We start from the raw sequence: 18583 nt of genomic DNA on the forward strand, positions 1-18583 counted from the left end.
GTGTGGGGGGCTGTGTTGAAGGGGAGAGCTGTGGGGGGCTGTGTTGATGAAGGGGAGAGGTATGGGGGGCTGTGTTGATGAAGGGGAGAGGTGTGGGGGGCTGTGTTGATGAAGGGGGGAGGTGTGGGGGGGAGAGGTGTGGGGGGCTGTGTTGATGAAGGGGAGAGGTGTGGGGGGCTGTGTTGATGAAGGGGAGAGTGGGGGGCTGTGTTGAAGGGGAGAGGTGTGGGGGGCTGTGTTGATGAAGGGGAGAGGTGTGGGGGGCTGTGTTGAAGGGGAGAGGTATGGGGGCCGTGTTGATGAAGGGGAGAGGTATGGGGGCCGTGTTGATGAAGGGGAGAGGTGTGGGGGGCTGTGTTGTTGAAGGGGAGAGGTGTGGGGGGCTTTGTTGAAGGGGAGAGGTGTGGGGGGCTGTGTTGAAGGGGAGAGGTTTGGGGGGCTATGTTGATGAAGGGGAGAGGTGTGGGGGGCTGTGATGAAGGGGAGAGGTGTGGGGGCTGTGATGAAGGGGAGAGGTGTGGGGGCTGTGATGAAGGGGAGAGGTGTGGGGGCTGTGATGAAGGGGAGAGGTGTGGGGGGCTGTGTTGAAGGGGAGAGGTGTGGGGGGCTATGTTGAAGGGGAGAGCTGTGGGGGGCTGTGTTGATGAAGGGGAGAGGTGTGGGGGGCTGTGTTGATGAAGGGGAGAGGTGTGGGGGGCTGTGTTGATGAAGGGGAGAGGTGTGGGGGGCTGTGTTGATGAAGGGGAGAGCTGTGGGGGGCTGTGTTGAAGGGGAGAGGTGTGAGGGGCTGTGTTGATGAAGGGGAGAGGTGTGGGGGGCTGTGTTGAAGGGGAGAGCTGTGGGGGGCTGTGTTGATGAAGGGGAGAGGTACGGGGGGCTGTGTTGATGAAGGGGAGAGGTGTGGGGGGCTGTGTTGATGAAGGGGGGAGGTGTGGGGGGGGAGAGGTGTGGGGGGCTGTGTTGATGAAGGGGAGAGGTGTGGGGGGCTGTGTTGATGAAGGGGAGAGGTGTGGGGGACTGTTGATGAAGGGGAGAGGTGTGGGGGGCTGTGTTGATGAAGGGGAGAGGTGTGGGGGGCTGTGTTGAAGGGGAGAGCTGTGGGGGGCTGTGTTGATGAAGGGGAGAGCTGTGGGGGGCTGTGTTGATGAAGGGGAGAGCTGTGGGGGGCTGTGTTGATGAAGGGGAGAGGTGTGGGGGGCTGTGTTGATGAAGGGGAGAGCTGTGGTGGGCTGTGTTGAAGGGGAGAGGTGTGAGGGGCTGTGTTGATGAAGGGGAGAGGTGTGGGGGGCTGTGTTGAAGGGGAGAGCTGTGGGGGGCTGTGTTGATGAAGGGGAGAGGTATGGGGGGCTGTGTTGATGAAGGGGAGAGGTGTGGGGGGCTGTGTTGATGAAGGGGGGAGGTGTGGGGGGCTGTGTTGATGAAGGGGAGAGGTGTGGGGGGCTGTGTTGATGAAGGGGAGAGTGGGGGGCTGTGTTGAAGGGGAGAGGTGTGGGGGGCTGTGTTGATGAAGGGGAGAGGTGTGGGGGGCTGTGTTGAAGGGGAGAGGTATGGGGGCCGTGTTGATGAAGGGGAGAGGTATGGGGGCCGTGTTGATGAAGGGGAGAGGTGTGGGGGGCTGTGTTGTTGAAGGGGAGAGGTGTGGGGGGCTTTGTTGAAGGGGAGAGGTGTGGGGGGCTGTGTTGAAGGGGAGAGGTTTGGGGGGCTATGTTGATGAAGGGGAGAGGTGTGGGGGGCTGTGATGAAGGGGAGAGGTGTGGGGGCTGTGATGAAGGGGAGAGGTGTGGGGGCTGTGATGAAGGGGAGAGGTGTGGGGGGCTGTGTTGAAGGGGAGAGGTGTGGGGGGCTGTGTTGAAGGGGAGAGGTGTGGGGGGCTGTGTTGAAGGGGAGAGGTGTGGGGGGCTGTGTTGAAGGGGAGAGCTGTGGGGGGCTGTGTTGATGAAGGGGAGAGGTGTGGGGGGCTGTGTTGATGAAGGGGAGAGGTGTGGGGGGCTGTGTTGATGAAGGGGAGAGCTGTGGGGGGCTGTGTTGAAGGGGAGAGGTGTGAGGGGCTGTGATGAAGGGGAGAGGTGTGGGGGCTGTGATGAAGGGGAGAGGTGTGGGGGCTGTGATGAAGGGGAGAGGTGTGGGGGGCTGTGTTGTTGAAGGGGAGAGGTGTGGGGGGCTTTGTTGAAGGGGAGAGGTGTGGGGGGCTGTGTTGAAGGGGAGAGGTTTGGGGGGCTATGTTGATGAAGGGGAGAGGTGTGGGGGGCTGTGATGAAGGGGAGAGGTGTGGGGGCTGTGATGAAGGGGAGAGGTGTGGGGGCTGTGATGAAGGGGAGAGGTGTGGGGGCTGTGATGAAGGGGAGAGGTGTGGGGGGCTGTGTTGAAGGGGAGAGGTGTGGGGGGCTATGTTGAAGGGGAGAGCTGTGGGGGGCTGTGTTGATGAAGGGGAGAGGTGTGGGGGGCTGTGTTGATGAAGGGGAGAGGTGTGGGGGGCTGTGTTGATGAAGGGGAGAGGTGTGGGGGGCTGTGTTGATGAAGGGGAGAGCTGTGGGGGGCTGTGTTGAAGGGGAGAGGTGTGAGGGGCTGTGTTGATGAAGGGGAGAGGTGTGGGGGGCTGTGTTGAAGGGGAGAGCTGTGGGGGGCTGTGTTGATGAAGGGGAGAGGTACGGGGGGCTGTGTTGATGAAGGGGAGAGGTGTGGGGGGCTGTGTTGATGAAGGGGGGAGGTGTGGGGGGGGAGAGGTGTGGGGGGCTGTGTTGATGAAGGGGAGAGGTGTGGGGGGCTGTGTTGATGAAGGGGAGAGGTGTGGGGGACTGTTGATGAAGGGGAGAGGTGTGGGGGGCTGTGTTGATGAAGGGGAGAGGTGTGGGGGGCTGTGTTGAAGGGGAGAGCTGTGGGGGGCTGTGTTGATGAAGGGGAGAGCTGTGGGGGGCTGTGTTGATGAAGGGGAGAGCTGTGGGGGGCTGTGTTGATGAAGGGGAGAGGTGTGGGGGGCTGTGTTGATGAAGGGGAGAGCTGTGGTGGGCTGTGTTGAAGGGGAGAGGTGTGAGGGGCTGTGTTGATGAAGGGGAGAGGTGTGGGGGGCTGTGTTGAAGGGGAGAGCTGTGGGGGGCTGTGTTGATGAAGGGGAGAGGTATGGGGGGCTGTGTTGATGAAGGGGAGAGGTGTGGGGGGCTGTGTTGATGAAGGGGGGAGGTGTGGGGGGCTGTGTTGATGAAGGGGAGAGGTGTGGGGGGCTGTGTTGATGAAGGGGAGAGTGGGGGGCTGTGTTGAAGGGGAGAGGTGTGGGGGGCTGTGTTGATGAAGGGGAGAGGTGTGGGGGGCTGTGTTGAAGGGGAGAGGTATGGGGGCCGTGTTGATGAAGGGGAGAGGTATGGGGGCCGTGTTGATGAAGGGGAGAGGTGTGGGGGGCTGTGTTGTTGAAGGGGAGAGGTGTGGGGGGCTTTGTTGAAGGGGAGAGGTGTGGGGGGCTGTGTTGAAGGGGAGAGGTTTGGGGGGCTATGTTGATGAAGGGGAGAGGTGTGGGGGGCTGTGATGAAGGGGAGAGGTGTGGGGGCTGTGATGAAGGGGAGAGGTGTGGGGGCTGTGATGAAGGGGAGAGGTGTGGGGGGCTGTGTTGAAGGGGAGAGGTGTGGGGGGCTGTGTTGAAGGGGAGAGGTGTGGGGGGCTGTGTTGAAGGGGAGAGGTGTGGGGGGCTGTGTTGAAGGGGAGAGCTGTGGGGGGCTGTGTTGATGAAGGGGAGAGGTGTGGGGGGCTGTGTTGATGAAGGGGAGAGGTGTGGGGGGCTGTGTTGATGAAGGGGAGAGCTGTGGGGGGCTGTGTTGAAGGGGAGAGGTGTGAGGGGCTGTGTTGATGAAGGGGAGAGGTGTGGGGGGCTGTGTTGAAGGGGAGAGCTGTGGGGGGCTGTGTTGATGAAGGGGAGAGGTATGGGGGGCTGTGTTGATGAAGGGGAGAGGTGTGGGGGGCTGTGTTGATGAAGGGGGGAGGTGTGGGGGGGGAGAGGTGTGGGGGGCTGTGTTGATGAAGGGGAGAGGTGTGGGGGGCTGTGTTGATGAAGGGGAGAGTGGGGGGCTGTGTTGAAGGGGAGAGGTGTGGGGGGCTGTGTTGATGAAGGGGAGAGGTGTGGGGGGCTGTGTTGAAGGGGAGAGGTATGGGGGCCGTGTTGATGAAGGGGAGAGGTATGGGGGCCGTGTTGATGAAGGGGAGAGGTGTGGGGGGCTGTGTTGTTGAAGGGGAGAGGTGTGGGGGGCTTTGTTGAAGGGGAGAGGTGTGGGGGGCTGTGTTGAAGGGGAGAGGTTTGGGGGGCTATGTTGATGAAGGGGAGAGGTGTGGGGGGCTGTGATGAAGGGGAGAGGTGTGGGGGGCTGTGATGAAGGGGAGAGGTGTGGGGGGGCTGTGTTGAAGGGGAGAGGTGTGGGGGCCTGTGTAGATGAAGGGGAGAGGTGTGGGGGGCTGTGTTGATGAGGGAGAGGTGTGGGGGGCTGTGTTGAAGGGGAGAGGTGTGGGGGGCTGTGTTGATGAAGGGGAGAGGTGTGGGGGGCTGTGTTGATGAAGGGGAGAGGTGTGGGGGCTGTGTTGATGAAGGGGAGAGGTGTGGGGGACTGTTGATGAAGGGGAGAGGTGTGGGGGGCTGTGTTGATGAAGGGGAGAGGTGTGGGGGGCTGTGTTGAAGGGGAGAGCTGTGGGGGGCTGTGTTGATGAAGGGGAGAGCTGTGGGGGGCTGTGTTGATGAAGGGGAGAGCTGTGGGGGGCTGTGTTGATGAAGGGGAGAGCTGTGGGGGGCTGTGTTGATGAAGGGGAGAGGTGTGGGGGGCTGTGTTGATGAAGGGGAGAGGTGTGGGGGGCTGTGTTGATGAAGGGGAGAGGTGTGAGGGGCTGTGTTGATGAAGGGGAGAGGTGTGGGGGGCTGTGTTGAAGGGGAGAGCTGTGGGGGGCTGTGTTGATGAAGGGGAGAGGTATGGGGGGCTGTGTTGATGAAGGGGAGAGGTGTGGGGGGCTGTGTTGATGAAGGGGGGAGGTGTGGGGGGGAGAGGTGTGGGGGGCTGTGTTGATGAAGGGGAGAGGTGTGGGGGGCTGTGTTGATGAAGGGGAGAGTGGGGGGCTGTGTTGAAGGGGAGAGGTGTGGGGGGCTGTGTTGATGAAGGGGAGAGGTGTGGGGGGCTGTGTTGAAGGGGAGAGGTATGGGGGCCATGTTGATGAAGGGGAGAGGTATGGGGGCCGTGTTGATGAAGGGGAGAGGTGTGGGGGGCTGTGTTGTTGAAGGGGAGAGGTGTGGGGGGCTTTGTTGAAGGGGAGAGGTGTGGGGGGCTGTGTTAAAGGGGAGAGGTTTGGGGGGCTATGTTGATGAAGGGGAGAGGTGTGGGGGGCTGTGATGAAGGGGAGAGGTGTGGGGGCTGTGATGAAGGGGAGAGGTGTGGGGGCTGTGATGAAGGGGAGAGGTGTGGGGGGCTGTGTTGAAGGGGAGAGGTGTGGGGGGCTGTGTTGAAGGGGAGAGCTGTGGGGGGCTGTGTTGAAGGGGAGAGCTGTGGGGGGCTGTGTTGATGAAGGGGAGAGCTGTGGGGGGCTGTGTTGATGAAGGGGAGAGGTGTGGGGGGCTGTGTTGATGAAGGGGAGAGGTGTGGGGGGCTGTGTTGATGAAGGGGAGAGGTGTGGGGGGCTGTGTTGATCAAGGGGAGAGCTGTGGGGGGCTGTGTTGAAGGGGAGAGGTGTGAGGGGCTGTGTTGATGAAGGGGAGAGGTGTGGGGGCTGTGTTGAAGGGGAGAGCTGTGGGGGGCTGTGTTGATGAAGGGGAGAGGTATGGGGGGCTGTGTTGATGAAGGGGAGAGGTGTGGGGGGCTGTGTTGATGAAGGGGGGAGGTGTGGGGGGGAGAGGTGTGGGGGGCTGTGTTGATGAAGGGGAGAGGTGTGGGGGGCTGTGTTGATGAAGGGGAGAGTGGGGGGCTGTGTTGAAGGGGAGAGGTGTGGGGGGCTGTGTTGATGAAGGGGAGAGGTGTGGGGGGCTGTGTTGAAGGGGAGAGGTATGGGGGCCGTGTTGATGAAGGGGAGAGGTATGGGGGCCGTGTTGATGAAGGGGAGAGGTGTGGGGGGCTGTGTTGTTGAAGGGGAGAGGTGTGGGGGGCTTTGTTGAAGGGGAGAGGTGTGGGGGGCTGTGTTGAAGGGGAGAGGTTTGGGGGGCTATGTTGATGAAGGGGAGAGGTGTGGGGGGCTGTGATGAAGGGGAGAGGTGTGGGGGGCTGTGATGAAGGGGAGAGGTGTGGGGGGGCTGTGTTGAAGGGGAGAGGTGTGGGGGGCTGTGTTGAAGGGGAGAGCTGTGGGGGGCTGTGTTGATGAAGGGGAGAGGTGTGGGGGGCTGTGTTGATGAAGGGGAGAGGTGTGGGGGGCTGTGTTGATGAAGGGGAGAGGTGTGGGGGGCTGTGTTGATGAAGGGGAGCTTTGCTGGATGAGTTAAAGTGAGGTGTGTTGATGGTGTTGCGCAGTGTAGGGAACTGTGTTGATGGAGGGGGAGACGTGGGGAGCTGGGCGGGATGTGGGGACCTTTTGGCAATATTCGGGTCTTTTGGAGGTCTGAGTTATTGTTTAAAAAGTGCTGTTTAAAATGTACTTCTTGCTGTGTAACAAGTCTTTCTGTACACTGCATTCACTGGATTTTCTGACAACACTGATTAATTATTTTCAGGAGGTGAATGCTCTTGAGTGTGAGATCCAGTTATTGAAGAATCTGCACCATGAGAGGATTGTCCAGTACTATGGCTGTTTGAGAGACCCTCAAGAGAGAACTCTTTCTATCTTTATGGAATATATGCCAGGGGTAAGTTTAAACAAAATCCTGGGTATTCATAATGATACTGAGTCTTCCCTAACTCCATTATTTGATAAATAGCTTGGAAACTAAACTGCAGGTTGGTTCGTTTAACATCAATTGTAGGCGAAGACTTTGAGAGATAACTTGGAAAAGCAGAATTTCTAGAAGGAGAGTATGGAGGGGAGGCCGTGTATTTTGAAGACATCAAAAACAGGGGATTCTGAAGTTGAGTTTGGATATTCAAGAAGTTTTTCGCGAGATTTTGGATTGTTATTAAGTGCTCAAACTTTGGAGTCCCAGAATTGTGGGCAAAATGTGAGGCTGGGTAGAAAATTAGCATCAAAACAGGACATAACACATGGCATAAATGAGAAGTCTTTGGTTCAGCAAGAGGTTACAGTCATGGGGCTAGGTGTCAGTCTCGAGGCCCTTGCCAATTTAAATTACTTTTTTATTCGTTCTTGGGATTTGGGCGTTACTAGCAACACCATCCCTACTTGCCCTTGAGAAGGTGGTGGTGTTCCCATGCGTTTGCTGCCCCTGTCCTTCTCAGTGGTAGAGGTCGCAGGTTTGGAAGGTGCTGTCTTAAGGAGACTTGGTGCATTGCTGCAATGCATCTTGTAGATGGTACACACTGCTGCCACTGTGTGCTGGTGGTGGAGGGAGTGAATGTTTAAGGTGGTGGATGGTTTGCCAATCAAGCGGGCTACTTTGTCCTGGATGATGTCAAGCCTCTTGAGTGTCATTGGAGTGGCACCCATCCAGGCAGGTGGAGAATATGAGTTGGAAATGGGGTATCTGGGAAATTTTTACTCCTTGACAGTTTGTAACGATAAGGAACTCAAATGGGCTGAATTAATTTCTGCTTCAGAGCGATATTGAATAAAAGCATGATGTTTTAAATAGATGCCAGTTTAGAATGTATGTAATGGAGGACAGTACACTAAAATGAAATGACATTATTACACTAAGTGACTCAATGTAAAAAGTCGCACTGACTAACCTATAAACCTCAGATAGCGGAGAAATTTGCTCTCAGCAGATCATGCTGTTAGTTTGACTACCGTTTTAAGGGGTGGGGGGGCAGGAGTGTGTGAATGGGGGATGTTTACACGTAACGGGAGATCACAGGATCAAGAATTATTTTCCAATACAAAAATTTGAAGTCATATTCAGGAGACCTTAAAGAGATGACGTTTAAAGTTCCTGGTAGTTCTAACAGTGGAATTTGCAAAGTTGTTTGTTCTCTTTTGTAATGGGCAATGTCCTTCTGTAGGGTTCAATAAAAGACCAACTCAAGGCCTATGGCGCACTGACAGAGAATGTCACCCGAAGGTACACTCGGCAGATCCTGGAAGGTGTTTCCTACCTGCACAGTAACATGATTGTGCACAGAGATATAAAAGGTGAGTGCGGGCAGCAGCTTATGAACTGGATAATGTGCAGGGTAACCTGAGGCTGTGTAATCCACAGAGATACAATGTGTTTTGGGGCTCCCTGGGCTGCCTGCACTTCTTCAGTGCTCACACATACACGGAAACAAACCAAAATCTCTTAGTAATAACTTTATGCAGATGCCATGAGTCATGTTATTGCTGTACTGTCCTAAAAATAAAAGCAAAATATTTTGGGTGCTGGAATTCTGAAGTAAAAACAGAAAATTGCTGGAAAACACTCAGAAGGTCAGGTAGCATCAATGGAGAATGAACAGTCATCGACCTTTCATGTTAACTCTCTTTTTCTCTCTTCATGGATGCTGCCTGTACTTAAAATAAGTGTTCACTGCTGCTTGCTGTCTTCCTATATCCCAATCTTTATTCCCTTTACTAACTTTATTTTTTTACTGTTAATAGTTCACACATTTTTAAAACCATTTTTGCTGAGCTTGTAGAGTCCCCTGTCTAATTTGGAGGAAAGCAAGAGTTTTTAAGAACAGAGAAAGGCCATTGGCTTGAAGGGGCACGCGCTATTTCTTTAGGATCAACCCCAGCTATGCCCACCATATCTCTCAGTCACTTTGCTCTCTTAAAACAGCAGTAACTTGCATTTATATAGCACCTTTTAAGTTAACAAACCATCCCAAGGCACTTCACAGGAGTGCTATCAGACAAAATTTGACACTGAGCCAGAGATGGTGACATTGGGACAGGTCACCAAAAGCTCAGTCAAAGAGGAAGGTTTTAAGGATTGTCTGAAAGGTGGAGAGATTTTCAGAGGGAATTCCAGAGCTTAGACCTGTTCAGCTGAAAGCATAGCAGCCAATGGCGAGGCGAAGGAATTGGTGGATGCACAGATCGCAGAGGTATGTAGTACTGGAGGAAATCCTAGATGTAGGGAGGGTCGAGGCAAATTTTAAAATGAAGGCATTTCTTAACTGCGAGAGGCGGTGGCGTAGTGGTGTTGTCACTGGACTAGTAACCCAGAGACCCAGGATATTGCTCTGGTGACATGGGTTCAAATCCCACCACGGCAGAAGGTGGAATTTGAATTCAATTAATAAAAGTCTGAAATTAAAAAGCTAGTCTAATGATGGCCATGAAACCATTGTTGATTGTTGTAAAAACCAATTTGGTTCACTAATGGCGGCACAGTGGCGCAGTGGTTAGCACTGCAGCCTCACAGCTCCAGGAACCCGGGTTCGATTCCGGGTACTGCCTGTGTGGAGTTTGCAAGTTCTCCCTGTGTCTGCGTGGGTTTTTCTCCGGGTGCTCCGGTTTCCTCCCACAAGCCAAAAGACTTGCAGATTGACAGGTAAATTGGCCATTATAAATTGTCACTAGTATAGGTAGGTGGTAGGGAAATATAGGGACAGGTGGGGATGTTTGGTAGGAATATAGGATTAGTATAAATGGGTGGTTGATGTTCGGCACAGACTCGGTGGGCCGAAGGGCCTGTTTCAGTGCTGTATCTCTAATCTAAAAAAATCTAATCTAATGTCCTTTAGGGAAATCTGCTTTCCTTACCTGGTCTGGCCTGCATGTGACTCCAGACCCACAGTAATGACGTTGACTCTTACTATGCCCTCTGAAATGGCCTAGCAAGCCACTCAATTGTATCTAACCGCTACAAAGTCAATAAGGAATGAAACTGGACGGACCACCCGGCATCGAACTAGGCACCGGAAACTTCAACGGCAAAACTAGCCCCGTCTACCCTGCAAAGTCCTCCTTACTAATATCTGGGGGCTTGTGGCAAAGTTGGGAGAGCTGTCCCACAGACTAGTCGAGCAACAGCCTGACATAGTCATACTCACCGAATCATACCTTACAGACAGTGTCCCAGATACCGCCATCACCATCCCCGGGTATGTCCTGTCCCACTGGCAGGACAGACCCAGCCGAGGTGGCGGCACAGTGGCATACAGTCGGGAAGGAGTTGCTCTGGGAGTCCTCAACATCGACTCCAGAGCCCATGAAGTCTCATGGCATCAGGTCAAACATGGGCAAGGCAACCTCCTACTGATTACCACCTACCGCCCTCCCCTCCCCCCCACACCCCCCCCCCCCCCCCCCCGAATCAGTACTCCTCCATGTTGAACAGCACTTGGAGGAAGCACTGAGGGTGGTAAGGGCGCAGAATATACTGTGGGTGGGGGACTTCAATGTCCATCACCAAGAGTGGCTCGGTAGCACCACTACTGACCGAGCTGACCGAGTCCTAAAGGACATGACTGCGAGACTGGGTCTGCGGCAGGTGGTGAGGGAACCAACAAAAGGGAAAAATATACTTGAGTTCCTCCTCACCGAACAGATGCAGCAGTCCATAACAGTGTTGGGAGGAGTGACCACCGCACAGTCCTTGTGGAGACAAAGTCCTGTCTTCACATTGAGGATACCCTTCATTGTGTTGTGTGACACTACCATCGTGCCAAATGGGATAGATTTCGAACAGATCTAGCAATGCAAAACTGGACATTCATGAGGCCCTGTGGGCCATCATCAGCAGCACAATCTGTAACCTCATGGCTTGGCATATACCCCACTCTACCATTACCATCAAGCTGGGGGACCAACCCTGGTTCAATGAAGAATGCAGGAGGGCATACCAGGAGCAGCACCAGGCATACCTCAAAATGAGGTGTCAACCTGGTGAAGCTACAACACAGGACTACTTGCATGCCAAAGCAACATAAGCCGCATGCAATAAACTGAGCTAAGCGATCCCATAACCAACGGATTAGATCGAAGCTCTGCAGTCCTGCCACATCCAGTTGTGAATGGTGGTGGACAATTAAACAACTAACTGGAGGAGGTGGCTCCACAAATTTCCCCATCCTCAATGATGGGGGAGCCCAGCACATCAGTGCGAAAGATAAGGCAGAAGCATTTGCAACAATCTTCAGCCAGAAATGCCAAGTTGATGATCCATTGCGGCCTCCTCCTGAAATACCCAGCATCACAGATGCCAGTCTTCAGCCAATTCGATTCACTCCACGTCATATCAAAGAACAACTGAAGGCACTGGATACTGCAAAGGCTATGGCCCTGACAACATTCTGGCAATAGTACTGAAGACCTTTGCTCCAGAACTTGCCCCGCCCCTAGCCAAGCTGTTCCAATACAGCTACAACACCGTTGACCACCTCTTGGTTATTCCTGGGGTTCATCCTTCTGCCATAATTACCCTATTCCTGCCATCTGTAATAGCTGCCAAAAGGATCTCTATCCTCATTCGTTTTGTGTGTTTTTCTCCTTTCGTAATGATGTCTGGGCCCCATACTTGAACGGCCTCGAAATGCTGCTAGCATCTTTGGTGTCACTGCTAAAGAGCCTATCTGCACTGCGAATGCGGCCGGAAAGGAATGTTTCCAAAAAGGAATATCAGGGTTTTTGAGATGACACATGATGTGGAAGGTGAGGATGACACTACTAATCAATGAGAAGGAATTATACTGGTCATGAGAAGCTTCTGTCCGGTAATGAGTGTCCTAGTCACAGATTTGTCCAATTGAGCTGTACTACACAGTGGGTGTACGTCTGCAGTATGTGGAGTGGACTGGTTAAGGTGTTGCATGGATTCTTTAAGTAAGGAAGACTGAAGTAAGGCCAAAGAATATGACAGTTCTACCTGTTTCAGGTTTGGGGATGATAACGTGTAGAAATCACTAAAAAGAGTGGTAATTCTGTGTAAAATAGCAGGGGTAAACCATTTTATTAGTACAGATGTAGTATCCAGTGACATACCTTTGCTGTTAAGTAAACCATATATGAAAAAGGCTCAGATGAAATTGGATATGAAACATGATTTGTCTTTTGGAAATCCATAGCTTTGCGGTAGACACAGTCAGGACATTATTGTATTCCTTTAGCGAGACCTAGCATCTCTAAGCAGGATGTTAAAGAACTATTAATGGCATCTGGGGGTAGGGATTTAAAGGAGAAAAGGCAAATTATTTCAAAACTGCATCAACAGTTTGCGCATCAATCTTGTCATTGGTTGAAGATTCTGTTAAAAGGTGCAGGCGTAATAGATGATGACTACACTAAACTTATCGAAGATATCAGTGGAAAATGTGATATCTCTAAAAAAAAATAGAGGAGGATGCCATCGCAACCATTAGCAAGGGACTTTAATGAAACCGTAGTGATGGACTTCGAGGTCTGGGATAAAGAAAAATACATTTTTCTTCTACACTTTATAGACGTGGCGACTAGATTCAGTCTGTTGACGGTAATTTATAGTAAAGACAAAAAAGTAATAGTGGACAAGATAATGGAAAGGTGGATAGGAACAGGAGCACTGGCTAGGTTTCTAACTGACAGTGGAGGAGAATTTGCCAATGATGAGTTCAGGAGTATGTGTGAAAATATGAAGATTGCAGCAATGCACACAGCAGCAGATAGTCCTTTTAGTAATGGGATTTGTGAGAGAAATCATGGTGTGATTGACGAAATGCTCTGAAAAATTTTAGCAGACCAGCCAAATTGTAAATTGACTGCTGCTCTGGTGTGGGCAGTACATGTGAAAAACATGCTTCAAATGGTTTGGGGCTATAGCCCCTCTCAATTAGTTCATGGCAGGAATCCGAAAATACCTTCAGTAATGTGGGATCATCCCCCGGCTTTAGAGAGGACTACAATTAGTTCAATTTTTGCAGAGCGTTTGAATGCCATGCCTGCAGGGAGAAGAGCATTTATTAAGGCGGAGGTTTTGAAAAAAATCAGGAGGGCTTTGAGGTATCGGATCAGGCCATCAGAAAATAATTTTAATACCAGGGATATGGTGTATTACAAAAGAGAAGGGCAGAAAGAATGGAGAGGCCCAGGAAAAGTTATAAGCACTGATGGCAAAAGGGTGGTTTTGCAACATGGCAACCAAACCATTCGAGTACATTCCTCACGGCTTATTGGCACTGATTACACATTGACAGAATCTGAACAAATAATGGAGACTGATGATAGATCATGTACTTCGCTTGCACATATGTTGGACCTTTGCAAGCAACAGATTGTGGCAGATAATGGGCTACTGAGAGTGGACCTAGTGATAGTTAAGATCCAGATAAAACCATTTATCCCAAAGGTCAACTACCAAACATTGGGACTAGAGTGACATATATGCCAGAAGGGACTTGTGAATGGAGGGAAGCCACCATTATAGGAAAGGCACAGGGAATTGCAAACATTGGCTGAATGTGCAAGACAAGGGACAGGATATCAGACCTATAGATTGGCAGAAGGAAGTGAAAATATGGAAGGCCAGAAAACGTCGTATAAGTTCAGACAGTGGGCCTGAAGATGATCATAGTCCAAGGAAAAGGTCACAAACTTGTGCAAGGAGGTCTGGTTGTTGGAGGGACAGGTCGAGTAGTAGTGGTCCAGAAAGGGATAGGAAATCTAATAGGGGACGTGGTTTCACTAGCGCGAGGACCAGAGAGCAGACGAGGGGCACCACAAGAAGTAGGAGTCCTTAAGATAGAGACGCTCTAGCGGCTTTTAACAAGTTAGATGGTAAATTGATAAAGGATGCAAAACATCTTGAGCTTGACAGTTGGAGAGAGTTTGCCGTATACACGGAGGTGCCAGACAGAGGATAACCAGGAATTTCCCTAGGTGGATCTGTATAGAGAAAATACTTCCCGATGGTACGTATAAAGCGAAGACCAGACTTGTAGCTCGGGGATTTGAGGAATGACTAGGCGACCAGGAAGTTAGAGTAGATTCCCCTACAGCAGGAAAAGCAAGTTTGAGGATTTTCCTAGCCCTTTTAGCGACACACTCGTGGGAATGTAAGTCCAGGGACATCAAAGCAGCATTTTTTGCAAGGGGAGAAATTTAAAAGGGAAATATTTTTCAGGCCACCAAAAGAAACTGGAGATAGAGAAGGGAAATTATGGAAGTTGAACAAGTGTGTTTATGGGCTAAATGATGTATCCAGAGTGTAGTATTTTTCAGTTAGGTCCGTCCTACTAAACGCTGGTTCTATTCAACTAAAGGTGGATCTGGCAATGTTTTATTGGTACTATGAAGAAAAACTAGCAGACATCTTCTTGATGCACGTAGACCATTTTCTGGGGGGAGGATCTGCAGCATTTGAGATATTTGTGGTAGATAAAGTTCTGCAGGAATTTAAAATTGGAAGTCAGGCTTCTGGAACTTTTAAATATAAAGGGTTGAATATTAGGCAGACTAAGTTGGGGGTAACCCTACATCAACAGTCTTACCTAGACAATGTTAATAGGATCCCAATAAAACAGGCCAGATCCTCACAAAAGGAAGACTCTGCAACCAAGGAAGAAGCAGACCAGTTAAGGAGCTTAATCGGGCAGTTGAAGTGGTTGTGCACACAAACTAGGCCGGATGCCTGCTATGATGTATTAGAATTGAGCACCATGCTGAAACATGCTCCTGTCAGGGAAGTGCTGAAAGCAAATACGACATTGATGAGATTGAGTTTTGATAAATGTACACACAAGTTTCCAACATTGGGTGACCCAGAAGAGATGAAATTAGTCATTTTTAGTGATGCCTCAGATGCTAATCTTCCCAATGGTTATTCGATCGCAGCAGGGTTCATTATATTTTTGGTGGGAAGAAATGATAAATGTTGTCCATTAGCCTGGGAATCAAAGAAAATAAAGAGGATAGATAAAAGCACCTTAGCTGCTGAGACACTTGCACTGATAGAAGCGATAGATATGAAATATATATATTGAAACGCCATAGCATACAAGGCTACGGGCTATGCGCTGGAAAATGGGATTAGAATAGATAGGTGCTTGATGACTGGCACGGACACGATGGGCCGAAGGGTTTGATTCTGTGTTGTATAACTCTATGACACTACAGGGAATGTATTTATCGAGTATTTTAAAGGAACTCTTTTATGAGGGGTAATTGGAGAAGAGTTTTCCTTTAGAATGCTACATAGATAACTGTTCTCTCTGGGACAAGACCCATTCGACAAAATGTGTCGCATAAAAGAGGTTGAGGATTGATCTTGCGAGTATAAAAGAAATGTTGGAAAGAAAAGAAATTTCCAAAATAAAATGTGTTGGCGCAAGTCATCAGTTGTCGGATTGTTTTACTAAGAGAGGTGCTTGTTCAAAAAAATTATTGGATGTCCTCGAAGATGTCTTATGTTGTGATGTTAGGAAAACCTGGAAGTTTTTTTATACGATAAGATCACTTTTTCTTTAAACAAGTGATTTTTAAAGGGGGAGGAATATACAGCTTGTTAATGGCTGGTGCTGTTGAAAGTTAATAAATAATGTTAAGAAAAATGTGTCATTATTTGTTTTTTATTTCTTTTTCATACATACATATACACATTTATATATATATATGTGTTTAATTTAAAGAAAAAAGGGGGAGTCTTTTTGGGTCTGAAGTTCTGTTAATGGATGATAAATACCCAGGAGTTCAAGATAATAGGGTGAACAGGTGTTGGGTGTTAATTAATTAATTGTATTCAAGTGTGTATATATAAAGAAGAACCAGCCAGCACTGGCTGGTGGTGTTGTTTGGAAAGCAGAAGTCAGCTCTGTGACGAGCAATAAACAATCGACACTAAAGCATCCTAGTCTCAGTGACTTCTTCACTAATAGGCTTGGAGATTTCTCTAACATCAAGGAGCCCGAGCAAAACTGGAGTCAATGGGAATCAGGGGGGTAAACTCTTCGCAGGTTGGAGTCATACCTAGCGCAAAGGAAGATGGTTGTGGTTGTTGGAGATCAATCATCTCAGCTCCAGGATATCACTGCAGGAGTTCCTCAGGGTAGTGTCCCATGCCCAACCATTTTCAGCTGCTTCACCAAAGACATTCCTTCAATCATAAGGTCAGAAGTGGGGATGTTCGCTGATGATTGCACAATGTTCAGCACCATTCGCGCCTCCTCAGATACTGTAGCAGTCCGTGTAGAAATGCAGCAAGACCGGGACAATATCCAGGCTTGGGCTGATAAGTGGCAAGTAACATTCGTGTCAGACAAGTGCCAGGCAATGACCATCTCCAACAAGAGAGAATCTAACCATCTCCCCTTGACATTCATGGCATTTTGATTGCTGAATCCCTCATTATCAACATCCTGGGAGTTACCATTGACCAGAAACTGAACTGGAGTAGCCATATAAATACTGTGGCTACAAGAGCAGGTCAGAGGCTAGGAATCCTGAGGCGAGTAACTCACCTCCTGACTCCCCAAAGCCTGTCCACCATCTACAAAGCACAAGTCAGGAGTGTGATGGAATACTCTCCACTTGCCTGGATGGGTGCAGCTCCAACAACACTCAAGAAGCTCAACACCATCCAAGACAAAGCAGCCCGCTTGACTGGCACCCCATCTACAAACATTCACTCTGTCCACCACTGACGCACAGTGGCAGCAGTGTGTACCATCTACAAGATGCACTGCAGCAGTGCACCAAGGCTCCTTAGACAGTACCTTCCAAACCTGCGACCTCTACCAACTAGAAGGACAAGGGCAGCAGATGCATGGGAACACCACCACCTGCAAGTTCCCCTCCAAGCCATACACCATCCTGACTTGGAACTATATCGCCGTTCCTTCACTGTCGCTGGGTCAAAGTCCTGGAACTCCCTTCCTAAGAGCACGATAGTTGTACCTACCCCACATGGACTACAGCAGTTCAAGAAGGCAGCTCACCACCACCTTCTCAAGGACAGTTAGGGATGGGCAATAAATGCTGGCCTAGCCAGCAACGCCCACATCGCAGGAAAGAATAGAAAAAAAGATAATGCACACCAGAAAGCACAGTGGTGAGAGGTGAACAGGACTTGGTGCAAGTTAGGGTGCAGACAGCAAAGTTTTGGATGAGCTCTGGAAAGAAGATTAGAAACACATCTGATTGTCTCTTATGTTCTTCAGTGCTGAGCATGTAGCTCCCCTGATAGCCTGGTGCTGCACTAAAGTTACTCAAATTGGAAGAGCCCAAGTTCTTAGCCAGGGCACAACTGCTGACCTCCTGAAGAGCCTTAGTGTTTTACAGCACAGAAGGAGGCCATTGTGCCAGGCCAGCTTTTTGAAGGAGCTATCCACTTAGTTCCATTTCTTTTCTCTTTCCCTATCATCCTGCAGGTTTTTCCCCTCAAGTATTTAATTCCCTTTGAAAGACACTATTCCAAATCAAAACTACTTGCTACGCAAAATATTTTCTAGGAGGAGAAAGTCGGCCAGGATTCTTGCTTCTGAGTGCTCTTTAGTAGCTGCCGCTAGATCTTGGTTGAGAAAGGAATTGGCCTTGGCTGTGATGCACTCTGCAGTATAATAGCTAAGGAAACTCACTGTTGCAGGCGCTTACATGAAGAATGGATACGTTGGCAAGGTTCCAGTAATCTGCCGGTGGCCATGCAATCAAGCCCCAGTGAAGAGTTGACGGACTTGGGAGATGGGGGCAACTGAAAATGTTTGCCGTGGATCTTGCCTGCCTAGTCCTATACTGCAAGAAGTTTAATTTTGGTACAGTCTCACTGCTTCGAGCAGATGTGCTGGTATCAATGCAATTTGCCCACACTACATGTTGGGCAATACCAAAAGCAGGCAATGCCACTTAGCAACTGTCACTTCTAATTGTGAGTCATTGCATCTAGAATCTCCACCAAAGTAATGGTACTTTAACTGATTGAAACCGACCTTGCCTGAAACGAGCAGAGCCTTTTAAATGTGTAAGTACAGGGCAAGTAATTGCTGGAAGTCGATGTACTTAATAAGTTATAAGTGGTGACTTTGCCACTATATTAGGATTTAATTTCAGTGTTTTGCTGGATATGGGCTATATATATCCTTCGATTGGTGTGGACACTAAGTGTTGGAAACTGAACTAAAATAATGTATTTGTTTTGAAGGAGCAAACATTTTACGGGATTCTGCCGGTAATGTGAAACTAGGCGATTTTGGTGCCAGTAGAAGGTTGCAGACAATCTGTCTGTCAGGGACGGGCATGAAGTCAGTCACTGGCACGCCATATTGGATGAGCCCAGAAGTGATCAGTGGAGAAGGTTATGGCAGAAAAGCAGATATCTGGTAAGTTGACAAGAGATCTACAAAGAGCTGAGATATTTTTGTGAATGAGATCAGTCATACTAAACCTTACAGGTCTGCTTCCTGGTCTGTGCTGAGTTAGCCAGTTTTGGGGTTCCTACTCCTGCAATAAGGCTCAAATCCTCTTGGGGATTTGACCTTCTGTAGGTAGCAGCAGCAATTGGACCTGTCCCCCTCTTATCTACACTCCATCAACTCAACCCTTGGATTCTACATGGTTTTCTATCCCTTTCCACTGTCTCTGTCACATTTGGTTATTGCAGGGTCAACCCTGAGTTTGATCAAGTAATATTCTGATT

At 50.1% G+C, this 18583-nt stretch overlaps 1 protein-coding gene across 2 annotated transcripts in view; it reads left to right on the top strand.

The window, feature by feature from the left end:
- The window catches only part of map3k2 (mitogen-activated protein kinase kinase kinase 2), a 122845-nt gene that overhangs the window by 94848 nt on the left and 9414 nt on the right, over positions 1 to 18583 (top strand). For both annotated transcript variants that reach the window (XM_068034761.1, XM_068034762.1), the window contains 3 exons: positions 6659 to 6790; positions 8061 to 8190; positions 18089 to 18266. In XM_068034761.1, the coding sequence (XP_067890862.1) occupies positions 6659 to 6790; positions 8061 to 8190; positions 18089 to 18266 (440 nt within the window). The remainder of the gene's footprint in view (positions 1 to 6658; positions 6791 to 8060; positions 8191 to 18088; positions 18267 to 18583) is intronic.

This window comes from Heterodontus francisci, chromosome 7 (assembly GCF_036365525.1).
Source record: "Heterodontus francisci isolate sHetFra1 chromosome 7, sHetFra1.hap1, whole genome shotgun sequence".
NCBI lineage: Eukaryota > Metazoa > Chordata > Chondrichthyes > Heterodontiformes > Heterodontidae > Heterodontus > Heterodontus francisci.